At 44.4% G+C, this 15,443-nt stretch overlaps 1 protein-coding gene across 2 annotated transcripts; it reads left to right on the top strand.

Annotated features, from left to right (window-relative positions):
* On the top strand, positions 1 to 3,500 carry LOC133913089 (zinc finger CCCH domain-containing protein 24). 2 transcript variants are annotated; one of them, XM_062356136.1, is made up of 2 exons: positions 1 to 359; positions 704 to 3,500. In XM_062356136.1, the coding sequence occupies exon 2, from the start codon at positions 727 to 729 to the stop codon at positions 2,941 to 2,943; it is 2,217 nt and encodes a 738-aa protein (XP_062212120.1). In that variant the 5' UTR covers positions 1 to 359; positions 704 to 726; the 3' UTR covers positions 2,944 to 3,500. The 2 variants fall into 2 exon arrangements, with proteins under 2 accessions (XP_062212120.1, XP_062212121.1); XM_062356137.1 differs by lacking the exon at positions 1 to 359 and adding an exon at positions 366 to 578.
* The last annotated feature ends 11,943 nt before the right edge of the window (positions 3,501 to 15,443 follow it).

Consider the following 15,443-nt stretch of genomic DNA (forward strand, 5'->3'; position numbering starts at 1 on the left):
GGAGAGAGGGGGAGGAAGAGAGTGTGCGCGCTGCTGCGAGAACCCCGAAAGCCACAACCCCCACGTTCCCCTCTTGTTTCTCTCGGCTCACTTTCCCCTTTTTACTGCTGCTCCTCTCTCCTCCCTCGCGCACACCCCAAGCTTCTCTTCTTCTCCCCTCCCCAACAATCGCGAACCGGAAGATAGGTCGGCCCTATCTTTGCCTCTCCCCCGGTCGCTTCGGCGCAAGCTCACAGCTTTCGTCTCGATCTTTCTCTCTTTCCAGTTTTGGCCCCTCCGCATGGGGATTCTGGAGATCTTCGGGGCGATTCGGTCGCTGCCGTGGTGAGATGGTTCGCCGCATCTGTGATACTGAACAGGTAGGCTGCTCTGGACTTTCCGTTTTCTTGCTCCGATCTGCTGGACGGAGTAGCTGGGGAGTAATATTCTCTTGCCTTTTCTGGCCGGCTCGAGAGCTTAGCTTGGTGGACGAGTCCCGATCTAGCCAAAGATTAAATTTTTTGGGAGATTTCAGGTGGTTGTTCCTGCGGGATTTGTGGTGTGGGTTTTCTAGCTTCCATTTTTGTTGGCACGGTTTGGTATCTCGCTTCTCTCGTTGCTTGCGATTTGGTTGTTTTTTAGTCTATTTCTTGCGCTGCTTAGGACTTGCTTGACTGTTTCTTGACTGGTTTTCTTGCGTTTTTGTTTCTCGCCGTTGCTTCAGTTCTTCCGATCCGAGGAGCCCCGATGATGAACGGCACGCCGATCTCCGCACCCCCTGCGGCCGGCGTCGACGGCGGCGAAGCGGCGGCTGCCACGCCCAGGAAGAATGCGGCGGCCGCGGTCGCGGAGATGGCTAGACATCTCACCATCGACACGGACGACGCCTTCGCCGGACTCCTCGATCTCGCCGCTGACGACGACGTGGAGGGACTGCGCCGCGCGCTGGAGCGCGCGCCGCCGGTCGCCGCAGACGAGGCCGGCCTCTGGTACGGCCGCCGTAAGGTCCTTGAGCACCGCACCCCGCTGATGGTCGCCGCCACCTACGGGAGCCTCGCCGCGCTCCGCCTGCTGCTGTCCCTCCCGTCCGTCGACGTCAACCGCCGCTGCGGCACCGACGGCACCACCGCCCTCCACTGCGCCGCCTCTGGTGGCTCACGGACGGCCGTTGAGGCTGTCAAGCTGCTGCTCGGGGCTGGGGCAGACGCTGACGCCACGGATGACTCCGGGCGCCGTCCGGCTGATATGATCTTTGTGCCACCGAAGATGTTTGACGCCAAGTTCGCCCTCCAAGATCTTCTTGGATGCCCGAAGTCCGAGCATGGCATGCTCCGGGTGGTGACAAGGTCCACTAACTCGATCTCATCGCCAGTATCATCCCCCACTGCCGAGGATGCACGGTCTCCATCTGCTGCTGTGATGATGACGACAAAGTTTGCAGACCTGCCTAGGGTTGCGACATCGGAGAAGAAGGAGTATCCAGTGGATCCATCCCTTCCAGATATCAAGAACAGCATCTATGCTTCCGATGAATTCCGCATGTACTCGTTCAAGATCCGGCCATGCTCGCGCGCATACTCGCATGACTGGACTGAGTGCCCCTTTGTCCACCCAGGAGAGAATGCTCGGCGCCGGGACCCCCGCAAGTACCACTACAGTTGTGTGCCATGCCCTGACTTCAGAAAGGGCGTGTGCCGGCGCGGCGACATGTGTGAGTATGCTCATGGAGTGTTTGAGTGCTGGCTCCATCCAGCACAGTACCGTACTCGCCTTTGCAAGGATGGCACAAGCTGTAACCGCCGTGTCTGTTTCTTTGCCCACGCAACTGATGAGCTCCGCCCACTATATGTCTCCACTGGATCGGCGGTACCATCCCCAAGGGCTTCAGCAACGGCTGCAATGGAGATGGCGGCAGCAATGGGCTTAATGCCCGGTTCCCCATCATCAGTTTCGGCGGTAATGTCCCCGTTTACCCCACCAATGTCCCCTTCAGGCAATGGGATGCCCCCTTCATTGGGCTGGCAGCAGCCAAATGTTCCAACATTACACCTTCCAGGCAGCAGCCTTCAGTCGAGCAGGCTTCGAACCTCTCTTAGTGCAAGGGATATGCCTGCTGATGACTACTCCCTGATGCAGGATCTTGATTCCCAGCTTATGAATGATCTGTGCTATTCACGTCTCAGTTCATCCACAGGAAACCATTCTGCTTGGACAAAGTCCCTGAATCCGTCAAACCTGGATGATCTCTTCTCTGCTGAGATGGCCCCATCCCCAAGGTATAGTAATGCTGATCAGGGTGCTATGTTTTCACCTTCTCACAAGGCTGCTATCCTGAATCAGTTCCAGCAGCAGCAGCAAGCACTGCTTTCACCAATCAATACAGGAGTCTTCTCTCCAAAGGCTGTGGACAACCAGCAGTTGCCTTCACACTCATCTCTGTTGCAAGCATCACTTGGGATATCCTCCCCTGGCCGGATGTCTCCTCGATGCGTCGAATCAGGTTCCCCAATGAACTCCCACCTGGCTGCTGCTCTTGTCCAGCGTGAGAAGCAACAGCAGACAATGAGGAGTCTCAGTTCTCGTGACCTTGGGCCTAGTGCTGCACGAGCATCAGCTCTTGTTGGCTCCCCTCTAAGCTCATCATGGTCCAAGTGGGGATCTCCTTCAGGGACACCAGATTGGGGCGTAAATGGTGAAGAATTGGGTAAGCTCCGTCGCTCATCGTCCTTTGAGCTGAGATCTGGTGGCGATGACCCTGATCTCTCTTGGGTACATACATTGGTTAAGGAATCTCCACCAGAGAAGCAAGTTACTACAGCTGAATCCATAAACTCTGTTGGACCCTCACCGCTAATGCCTCCTGGCATGAGCAACGGCGAAGGTTCTGGTCTAAACACACAGTTGGATGGACGTGACCAAGCTGCGGTTATAGGAGCATTGCTCGAGCAGATGCAGCTTGATTAGCAGATTGGTAGTCTAGCAACATAGACGCGCAATGAGCCTGGAAGGTGTGAGGATACTATTCTTATCTAATGAATTCGAGGTATTCTTTTTCTGTTAATTAAGGTATCCAACAAAGATGAATAGCTGAAGGTGGTGATTCAGAGATTGGTTTTCTTTAATTTTGGAGGTAAATCATATACATTATTGATGTTCCAGTAGGTTAAAGAGTGAAGTTCCTCGGTTGGGGTTGTTCCAGCGCCAACCCAGGTAGAATCGCACCCCGGCAGCATCAGTTCATCAATCATAAGTTCTCTATTTTGTTAATTAACCCTGTTAAAAAAAAGAAGACTTGTTTGCCGGAATTCTTTCCTTTCCCTATTAGTGTTTATTTTGTTCATTAAGATATTGATACTTGATGTACTGATGGTGTAAGTGGTTACATAGTCTATCAAGTTCAAAGGTATTTTTTCCCTTACCATTTGTCGCCGATTATCGTGTGGCCTTGTTTTGGTTCAGACCTTGAGGGCTGCATAATCCTTGGATGACATTTGAATAATGTAATGTTTTTATTGAACTTATTGCTATTGTTTCAAAACTCGCAAAATCTTATTCACCTGAGGTATCCTCATTTGTATTTGGCTACTGTCGTTGTGGGATATTCTGAGTTGCTGCAAGTGGTTGGTGGAGACCAGTGGATGCTGAGCTGAACGTGAAAGATTTTCTTTTGCACCTGTACACGCGTGTGATGTTTTGAAGAGTGTATGCGTTTGACTGGCTGATGACTTGAGTTAGTGGGTATTGGGTCTGCTCAGTGCTCAGTTCTTGGCTCATTTCTATTTGCCAAATGTGAGAGCGAGGTCACGCGTCGAATATTAATCTGCTACTGCTAGATTGGAATCTTATCCTTGTCTATCCCCACCCAGATCGTGATTCGAATTCCTGCTGGTGCTCCGTGGACGCGTATCAGCGGCAGGATTCTAGTTTTCTTAATGCTTCTGCATAACACATGGTTCTAATCTTCTAGAAAGCTATGCAATTTTTATGCCTTATTTTGTAGAAGAGATTTTTTTTTGGCAAGGTAGACGAGAATAATTTCCCGGTCTAATACTTTTATCTGGAAATCATTTTTTTTTTACTGAAATTGTACGCTCTTGCGGCAATCTTTCCATGGATCCTCCCAATATGTAACCTAAATGGCCCCTCTGTGCTGCCACAGTCGCTAGTTGCAGCAGTTCCCCGATTTCCCATTGTAACAGCATCAGAATTCGAGCCACAAGGTGCAGGCAACTGAGCGACAGCGCTGCTTCCACGATAATTTAATATTAGTTTTTTGTACGGCACTTTCAGAAATAATACGGGAAATCACAAAATTTCAAAAATATTACCTGTTGTGTGACCTTGAGCGAAAAGCAAAGCGAAAATAATAAAAGTCGTGCGACCGTTCTTCAAAAATAGAAGTTTTCGCGTTACGGAACAATAAAAATATTTTTGTGATCCAAAAATGAAAAAAAATCGAATTTTCGCTGAATGGTAGTGCGCAAATAAGTTTTTACGATATGGTTCCGCGAAAATATTGTGTCGCTTTTCCATTTAACGAAAATATCTTGTAAATGCGAAAATTAATTTAAATTTTATTTTATGTATGAAAAAATTGATTTTATATGTTTTGGTTCGATGTAAAATTGTCCAAGTACTTGTGTGATTGTCGAGAATATTTTTTTTTCTTAATTTTTTGTTCGATGTAATTTTGTGCATGTACTTGTCTGATAGTGTTTTTTATCATAGCGCAAATGGACTCTAACCATACAAAGATGACGACAACAAATGTTAGCATGTACGATGCGTCTAAAGACTAGCCTAATAGCGTATTATGCTAAATTTAACATGTCTTAGTGAATGAAAATAGTCCAAATTATGATAGATACTCTCTACAGAGTACACTTAGGATATTTACTCTTTATCAGGGTATTAACAAGTGTTTATGGAGTTCCAATATTTTTAACATATATTTTATACTCATATGAAGCTAACACAATTGATCTCATGATTTTTTGAGTTCGTATGAATTAACTATGAAATTTATAATCTATTAGCAAAGTAAATGAAAAAAGAAAAACATCTGATGAACAGTTGAACTCAGAACTTCCGGGTACTAGAACCTCCAGGTGGGGGGTCCTTTGTTAAAAATTGATTGGGTTAACCCGAAACCTCTGGGTTGTAGCAGGACACGAGTTTTTTGACGATTATTCGATCGATTCGACTTGCATGTCTCTTTAAATTGAGGATAAGCATGTTTCACACTAATGCATGAATTCTAGACTTATTTTACCCACTCCACAAGCTCAAATCACTACCTCAACTCATCCAAACTTCTCACACTATCTCAATAACCTCAAGAACGCCGATGCTTCGCCAATCCTCGACTGCAGCTCACAAAACCCATCCAAATAACAACTAATTCTTGCATTCTCACATGGAAAATCTAAGAGATTTGCCCAAGGTGCTTTGCAAAGATTTGTGGCCATCGCTTTAGGGAAGAATCAAAGAAAAAGTTTGGAGAAGGGAAGACAAGGTGCTGCTGAAATTTTAGAACAAAGTGGTGATGAAAAATGATTTGCAAAACCTTCAAAACTCCATGCATGCAAGAATTTCTTGAACAGATGGAGAGCTAGAGAGGTGGGTAACACCGTGGTGTGACATACATACCTAGCTTTTGCTTCTTGAGGGCAGATTTTGAGTGGAGAGTGAGAGAGAGCTTGAGAGGGGAAGAGGAGATCAGCAGCACACTTCTCGGTTTGGGGAGGAGAGGGAGAGTGAGCACGTGGGTGAGAGTGAGAGAGAGGGAGAAGAGCTGTTGTAGCACTGGAGAGAAGGAGGTGGTGGGGCCAGCTGGTGGGGCTCATTTGGTATAGAAGCAAGAATTATTTTAGCTGAAAATCTTATTCTTTTTCTCTCAATTTTACTATCCCAAAGAGGTGCTCTAGTGCTCTAAAAATTCTATGAATTATGTGCCGCGAATGCAAAATGAGATGAACCCAATTTATATTGGATTTACCCACCACGCCTAAATGAAACTTTGATACAAAAGAAAATTCTAACCTTAGGTATTTTCGTGACACATAACAATGATCAAACCACCATTAGAAATAACATGCACTCGATAATGCTTAACAATTAAACATGATGCTCATAATGTATGATTATAGTTAATGACATGTTTACAGATTTGGGACGTGACACCATCGTATTTTTTGTTCGGGATCTCTTTCGACGCATGCAGGGGCTATTGGTATAAAATACCAGGAGAGTTGGCGCACTACACTGACAAAGGCGCTCAGTTTCCAAACCTCATCCTGATCTTATGCCAAAAAAGGAGGACAGAGAATCTCTTCAGCACAATGTAAAACTTTCACTGCAATAATTCAACTTTCAAGCCTGGCTAGCTGTCAGACCCGACCAAATTACACCTAACTTAATAGACAATTAAGACGATTAAAATGGAAGTAATTCCGACAGTCCTAATATATGCTCAACAAAGCTCAAGATCACAACATATACCGTTTACAACATAGTTTAATCACAAGATATGAATAGAGTACAAAAGTTCTAACTTCTATTATAGACTTTGTTCCAAGTTCCAGTTTCTACTTAGATCGGAGTTTTCAAACACAGCACAAAGATATTAATAAAAAAAAGACCAGTGGCACCATTGCCCATAAGGCACCACCAGGACTAACTCATACATTGGAACTCTACTCCTGGCCATCTCCAGCACCAGCAGGATAAAAGTAATCGTAAACCAATTCTTCATTACCTGCATCAACTTAAGGACAACACTCAGAGTACGAAGGTACTCGCAAGACTTACACAATATGAGTATATACTATCCCAAATCCAAGGATAATGCTTTGAGTTGAATAGTAGGGAATAACCATAAGTTAAGTTAATTCAGCGAAAAGCACTTCAACCAATGTAATGACATGAACAGTTACCATAAACTGACAATAAACATAATCTTCAATAAAGTAAACTTTCTCAACTTATTTAGTATCAGCACATGCTTCTCCTAGAAGCCCACATACTATCCATTTTCCAAACTAAATGAAACTTTACGATGTTGTCTAATGGATATAAGCATGCTCATAACCGAGAGCGCGGCAAATCAAACTGTACTTACACCCTACAAGGGAGTACATCTTTATCCACACGACCCGGGTACATTCTCTTGACCCCGAGAAAATATTTCTCATACTCGGAACCACCCACTTGCACATGCCCCTATGGCACCGAAGTTACCGCGAGAGTGTCTTGGACACCTTTGGCTCCCCACCACCTTGCATCTTCTCGTACTTTTTCTTCATGTCATAGGGTCACAAGTAAAGTGTCAGCGCGGCATATGATAATCAGTTTATCTTACCATTAGATCGATATGTGGAAGTACGAAAAGTGCTTAAACCAAATGATACCACGGATGGTGCTAAAACAATGCAAGCGGTCTATCACACTAGGGTCTCCTCTCCCGAACTGCCCCTAGCACCTGCTCACATCTCGTCTCAATTTTTTTTCTAACTCATCATCCCAACTTATCATTCATTTGTAGTTGTAGTTGAAATTCTTGCAGCTCGCGAATGACGGTGGCATCCATTGCTCGACTTTTACCAATGACCTATGCAAGGCTAAGCAATTACCGCATCACTTTTAAGTTAGAACATGTTATGAAAATAACTAGATTACAAAGATTAAGATTAACAACTAAATCAAGGTAGGTACGATGCAACAAATAGGATTTACCCGATTCCCGACATCGACTCCTTATCACATGCATCTAAGACATATAGCAAAATCTAACAGATTGACCAACTATTCACCAAAACATAGGAGAGATATGATAGATGCTTTCCTGGTGCCTGCCTGATGCTTCTTGCACATCACTCACAAAACTCTGCAGGTTTTCTCTTGTTTTTGACCACGCGACACTAAAGATGGCCAAATGGGCCAATCGGGCCGGCCCGGCACGGGCCCATCTCGGCACGGCCCGAAATCGGCACGGCCTGATTGGCCCATTTACTGTTACGAGCCGTGCCGTGCCGGCCCGCGTGCCGAGCCGTCGGCCCACGGCACGACCCAACTGTCACCGTGCCATGCCGGGCCGGCCCACGGCACGGTCGGCACGATGGGCCCGGCCGGCACGATGGGCCCGTTCAGCACGGTGGAGGCACGATAGGCCCGTTTGGCACGACGGGCCCGACCGGCACGGTGGAGGCACGACGGGCCCGGCGAGCACGGTGGGCCCGTCAGCACTCAAAAAAATAGGAAAAAATCAAAAATAATAGCTAAAAAATCCAAAAAACAATAAAAAATATGGAAAATAAATACATAACATCTTTATTGATTGGTTGCCTTGTTAAAAACCTTTCTACTAGAAGGAAAAAAGAGTACAACCAATGATTATGATCCGAAAATTACATGGTTTCATTAGAAACCCCAGAATTTTGCTTGCAATTTTTAATATGCTTCCTCAAGTGTCCCGTTCCATGTGAAGATCTGGCACCTATTTCTATACTGCATATATTACACTTAGCAAATCTAACCTGTTCCCCGTTAATTTCTTTGAAGACTTTTTCAAAATATTGCCACACTTGGGACCATGCACCTGAGTTCTCGGCATCTTGATCCATGAATTGAAATATGGAATTAGTTTCTTGATGTGAAGTGAATACTGGCTACTTGGCTAGCAAATAGGAAAAGAGAGATGGGTGGGCAGGGTGGGCAATGAGAATACATGGAGTTTGAGATGGAGTAGATGGTATTTATAGGCCACGATGAGAGGAGAGGTAGGTGGGGGTGGGGCCGCGGGGGGGTATTTTAAAAAAATAAACAAAAAACATGAATAAAAAAAACTTAGAAATAATAGGGGCACATGATTAATTCTAAAAATGAGCTTTATTGATAGGTTGCCTCATTAAAAACATTTCTAGCAAAGGAAAAAAGAGTACAATCTAGCTCAGAAAATTTGAAATTACACGTTCTCATCAACATCTAGAAACAAATTTTGGAATGATTCTTCAAGCTCAGTATTTTCTGCAGTGTGTAACAAAGGAATTTCTTTCCAATACTTTAAGAATTTAGATTTCATAGGAACTACACAATCTCTTAAAAGATTGTTATTTTCATAGTTGTTTAAATGAGTAGCAATTTCAACAATATTATGCACTACTAAACAAGATGTTGGATAATAAACTCCTGATAAACTCACAGTTGAATCATAAAAAATTCAAGAAACTCCAGTATCCTTTCAGCAACATACCAATGCGCTTCCGTGAGTAAAGTTTGACCCCCATGCTGATGGTAATGTGTATAAATAAACACACCAAATGTGCTCTTATATGGTATAATATTTTTAAGCATCAAGAAAGTAGAGTTCCATCTCACCGGCATGTCCAGAGCAAACTTACATGTACGCACACCCATTGCAACACAATACTGTTTATATGCTGCAATTCGTTGGTTAGAGGAGTTCACAAAAGATATTGCAGTACGAAAATCTTCTAAGTATCGCGATAACCTCTTCAAACCGGATTTTACTATAAGATTGATAATATGACAAGCACAACGTTGATGTAACAAGAAAGATTCAGCATAAGTACTAAACAACGGAGTAAGAATATCCATTGCTCTAGAATTTGCACCGGCATTATCTAAAGTGATAGAAAATATTTTATTCGTGAGGCCAAAGTCTGCAACTACTTGAGATATTTTTTCAGCAATATTTTCACCGGTATGCGCGTTGTCAATCAAGCGAAAACCTATTATTCTTTTTTCTAATTTCCAATCATTATTAACAAAATGAGCAACCACACTAAGATAATCCTCTCTAGCCCTACCTGCCCATATGTCCGAGGTCAAAGCAACTGAAAATGTACATGTTTGCAACATTTCTTTAAGTTTGCTACGACACGTATTGTAGTATTTTACCATATCCCTACTAGTTGTCTGTCTAGAAACATGCGTGAACCTAGGATTATGAGCTTGCTTAATGTAATCTTCAAATGCAGCAGACTCACCGATATTGAGTGGTAGATCCGCTCTTGCAATGAAGCGACATAGCTCTTTTCGAACATTGGCAGAGTCGTACTCCCAATGATGAACAGAGCCGTCGGGGTTGTACTGCAACACCGTCTGCTTCATGGCTGCTCCACTCTTTCGCTTGCAACTTATGGCGTGCCTCTTCAAGTGCCCCGTTCCACCCGAGGGCTTTGCAGATAATTTATTTTTACAAATATAACACTTAGCATACCTGACACTTACCCCATCTTCCTCTTTGTAGATCCTTTCAAAGTCTTGCCAAACTTCGGAAGTACCGGCTCTTGATCTTTTAGACCCGCTGCTTGCTAATGTGTGCGCACTTGTAGAGCCTGACGATGGCACTCCTGCTGCATCACCTGGATCTGGATGTGAACCAACCGGAGGTTCACCGTCGGGTCCATCATCACCTGCAGCACTAGTATCAAAGGGGCCGTAGTCCCCTGTGAGTCATTGGAGAAAAAAATCATGATCTATGGATGTATCATGATCACCGGCATCCATGATCAATGTCGAATGACACTACAAAAATTGCAAACATTCAGAGTTAGAAATAATCAAATAATAAAACAAATAATAAAATAAGACTCAACAACGATGCAAAAAAATCACCAAGATTTCTTCAACTTCAAGATAGCAAATCAGCAGGATGACGATTTTGGAATTGCTCGGATTTTTTTGCAACAATTCAAACTAATTTTGCCAAATTATCGCTAATTCTCACGAACTTTGAGACAAGAATGAGAGGAGGAAACAAGAGAGAAAATGGTGTTGCTGGTGTGGAATGTAAGGGCAAGGTGCTCCTCTATTTATAGGTGAAAAATGGTGATTTTTGCAATTTTTTTTGAATTTTTTGGAGCTCAAACGGTCACAAAACGGCTATAAAACTCAAAAATATCGGGTTAATGGGTTAAACGGGCCGTTCCCAGCCCGTTTAACCTGTTAACCCGTGTGCCCCCGACGGCCCATCGTGCCCCACGTGCCGGCCGGGCCGTGCCCCCCGCGGTGGGTCGTGCCCCCCGCGATGGGCCGTGCCGTGCCGTGCCGGCCCGGCCGTGCCGTGGGCCGCCGCGTGCCGAGCCAGCACGGTGGGCCGTGCCGTGCCGGGCTGGCCGTGCCGTGATGGGACGGTCGTGCCGTGATGGGCCGCCGCGTGCCGTGCCGGCCCGGCCCGGCCGTGCCTCCTGGGTCAACCGTGCCTGAGCCGGGCCGTGCCCGTGCCGCCCGTGGCCTCGTGCAGCCCATCTCGGCTCGGGCCGGGCCGTGCCTGGGCCGTGCCTACAGTTTCGTGCCTCGGGCCGGCCCAGTAAGCACGGCCCATTTGGCCATCTTTACGCGACACTCTGAAGCGACGGCTTCTAAAATAAAAGAACGATGAATCGCAATGGGTATGGATGATATGCGATGATAGATTCTCCGTAGTATATGAAAAAAGTGGATATGCAATGCATCATGGCACGAGTGTTAAAGAATTAATGATTTCTTAAGTGATATTAGTGTTAATCATTTACTAATTTCCTGAATTAATTAATCTTAACAAAGCTTAATCCTAATTAGAAAGTTAATAATTCTTAGAATGAGGGTAAATATTTTTATTGAATAGGAGAGAAAAGATGAAGATTAACAAAATTGGTTTAATCAATTTTGGAGTTACCAATAATTAATTATGAATTAAAGAAACTTAAAAACATTTCATTAATTAAAGAAATCTCAGTACATACTTTGTGGCTCCTCGTATTTTTAATATGTATAGTATAATCATATGAACCTAACAAAATAGGTTTCACAATTTTCGGAGCAATATTTAATTTCCTATGCATTTTACAAGTTTCGGCCGAATTATCAATTGAACGATAAATCAATTTTACATTTCTTCGATTTAACAAAATTAAAAAGCGCTAAATACCTTTTACACCCAGGACGGGCTAACCACAGAGGCTAACAGCGGGCCCGAGCACTTGACTCCGATCAAAATGGCCTTCGGGCCATGGTCAGCACCTCGCCGACGCACGGGCTATCACACCGACAGCGAACGACGGTGGGTTTTGTCCAGCCGAGGACACCAGTGAAACCAGCATGATCTGTGGAACCCGTCTAGGGCACAGGTGGACCACAGTGATGGCCGAGAGCGGCCAACGACGGTGCACATTGATGACATCACGGTGGTGGCGGCGGTCTAACGCACTGACGGCGAAGGGTGGTCCAATTGGCTCGACTAAAGGCACCTATGACATCTACGCGAGTATGCGGATCCAGCGGCACGCCAATTGGCCAATGAACCCAGCTGTGGCTCGGCCAGTGACGTGTGCGGGGAGGCGGTGGTGGCTCGGCCATCGCGGACTACCGCACCGGCGACAAGCTAAAACAAAAAGAGCATGCACACGAGAGGGGGGGGGGGTGCAGGGAAGCTTACCGTGTGTTTGGATTGTACGGAGAGGCTGTGGTTCAGTGAGTCGACGGTAAGCGGTGGAAGGAACCACAATAGAAGAGGAAGATGACACGAGCGCGTGAAATCCGACCAGGAAAGGTGGGGCTTTGCGTCGGAGGAAGCTCGGTGAACGATAGCGGCCTTCCTCCTTGCCTTCCTGGGCTTGGGCTTGAGGGATTGGTGCTTGGGTATGGCAGACTTGGCCAGTGACGCACTTGTGCTGCGCTGCACTACGCGTGCTCTGCTTCTACTCGACCGAGTGAGAGACGGAGCAGAGAGAGAGAGAGAGTAGTGAGGGAGAGAGTGAGAGAGAGACTGAGGGGGAGGGGATAAGGGCATCGACTGAACCCACGCGAAGCTCAGAAGCGTGCCTCAATGGCCAGTGACATGGCTCGACTGTGGAAGTCAACAAAACCGGTGGCTGCCACTCTCGAAACCTCTCGGGCGGGACAAAGGAGAGAGGGGATGACTGGTGGGTCCATGAACAGTGCCCGCCGAAAGAAAATATCCACCTCCTCTGTTCCTATCTATTTGGAGATCTTTCAAAACCCCAAAAATTATGGAACCCATTTAAACTTGTTTGACCCAAAAAGTCTGAGCCAATTTCAAATTAAAACTTCTTCAAATTTGCAACATTTCCTAACTTGCTGCAATGTCTATGCCTTCAAAACAATTCCCAAAAATTAGGGAAAACCCATAATATTCTTTACCTGGTATGGACTAATTTCTAAAATTATCTTTAACCTGATGTTGTATGTTGATTTTGTGAGTTGCTTAACAAAGCAATAGTTAATATTAACTTTAACAATTTGTGTTTAATTTAAATTACATGTCAAAAATTGCTCAAAATAATAAAGATGATGCTAATGATGCTCATTAATGCTTAATGACTGGTATAAGGATTTTGGGCTATCACACTGGCGATGAGTCTTATCCCCCTTGACCTTTCGTGGGGACAAAACGGTATTTTTGGGCTAATCAAAACCCTACTCGGATGGAACACCTTCTCGAGAACTAGCTTGAGAATTCGAAGGCGGTCAGAACCCTGAGTAGATGATATGCTAACCCAAAGAACCTAGTTTGACACATCATCCTAATCGGGAACTTGAGTATTACTCGATGATACAGTTCGGCAGAATGCTTATTTTTGTTGGCCCAGTACTTGACCCGTCAAAGCCTCATTTCACGTACTGGTGGGGGGCTTGATGATGACTAATAAATAGTTACCATATTCGGGTACCCTAGGGTGTCTTGCAATTCCTAGGGCATACCTTTATCTCTAGGAAGGGGTTCTCTGGATGAAAAAAAACTACTCATAGGTACCCAAGGTGTACCGTAACCGGAAAGATTTATCTTCAAGAACATGAAAGAGTCTAGATTATATATGACACCCCCATATATATATTTAGTCAAGGTGCCCTTTAGAGGACAGGTCATTAGAGAGCACCACAAGCAAGACAAACTAACAGAAGCCAAGAAGTAAATCTCCGACTAGTTTTAGATTCATATAGGCTAGCTACACCTCCTTTAATAAGCTCAAATCAATACAAGATAAATATGGCATAGGGTTATTATCCTCAAGGAGGCTCAAACCTGTCTAAAAATCTCTATGTGTTCCTCTTGTGATTCGTCTACTCAAAGTATCTCCCAATTCTTCAACAAGTTTATTATATTGATCGTTCACAAATTGTCGACGACTGTACTGTAAACTTAGAATTATCGCTCCACGAACTGGTCCTTATGACTTGAGCAAGACCAACCCACAACCCGCACCAATTTCAACCATCCACTTGTTCAAGTCCTACTTCCATGTTGCTAAAAAATTTACCATAAGTTTTATTTTAGTTGCATAGTACCATTATCAAATTTCATTAAATAGTCATGTTTACAAGAATTTCCAAAGCGAAGTTAAGCATATTCTACCCTTTCCACAAACCCACCAAAACCAGGTGACAAAGAAAATATGGAATTTTATGGTATTGCCTATTTTTTGAATTCCCAACAAGATTATTAGTATGCAATTTTGGCAAAAATTATTTGCAAAAACAAGTACAAAATGCGTCAAGGACAACTTGCATTCTTGCTCAGCGGGTTCCTCAAAATCTTGATCTTGAAGTCCTCCGGGACGTTGGCGTCTAATCGTGAAAATAAAGTAAAGCTAATAAACACCAAGAGCCATGAAGAACCAAAACACACTCAGAATAGCTTAATTAATCAATTTAGGATTTTTGGTGATCCCTCCTCTTCGGTGCCGAGTTTAATTTCAGTTCCTTCGACCAGGCTTAGCGACAGTTGATCGGAGAGGAAGCTCGGGGTGTGGAAGGCAAGGCCTGTGTTGTATCATTGTGTTATCCTTATCAGGTTTCTGTTTGTAATATATTTGTGCTTCAATTAATATAATCACCCCTCCTCCTAAAAAAAAGTTAAATCCACATCACATTAACGTTGATCCTATCCTACCTACAAGGTAGGAACAATGAACCTTGCCTGTCCTAAAAAAGGATCCATTAACTTTGGAGCGGGGAGAACAGATACCATGATGATTACTATTTCTTTTACCATCTTCAGGCAAAGATAGTATAGAAATGAAAACATGAGTTGGCATGTATAATCATCTTACATGCCAGAATCTACCCAGGTTTTTCCATCAGTGGCATACCATGCAAACAAGCTCGAAATAGTGGAGCAGCATACTCCCCAGATAAACCAACACCACCACCCGCAAACATGCTCCCTCCAACGCATCACAAATAGGCAACAGAGCACATATTGCAATTCAAAAGTCTCAAGAACAACCATCACAAGCAACGATACCTCCACTTGGGGAAATTTTCCAGAAGTAACATCAGTCAAAAGAATCAATGATCATAAGGATGGATCTATCTCCATACAAAGTAGTAACTAATACAACTCGACTCCATTCAATGACAAATAAATAAATAAATAAATAAAACCCAGTCCTATTAGCAACAAAAGGCAACTGCAAAGAAACCAAAAGGATGGACAAAAC

Source organism: Phragmites australis, chromosome 3 (genome assembly GCF_958298935.1).
Source record: "Phragmites australis chromosome 3, lpPhrAust1.1, whole genome shotgun sequence".
NCBI classification, from domain to species: Eukaryota; Viridiplantae; Streptophyta; class Magnoliopsida; order Poales; family Poaceae; genus Phragmites; species Phragmites australis.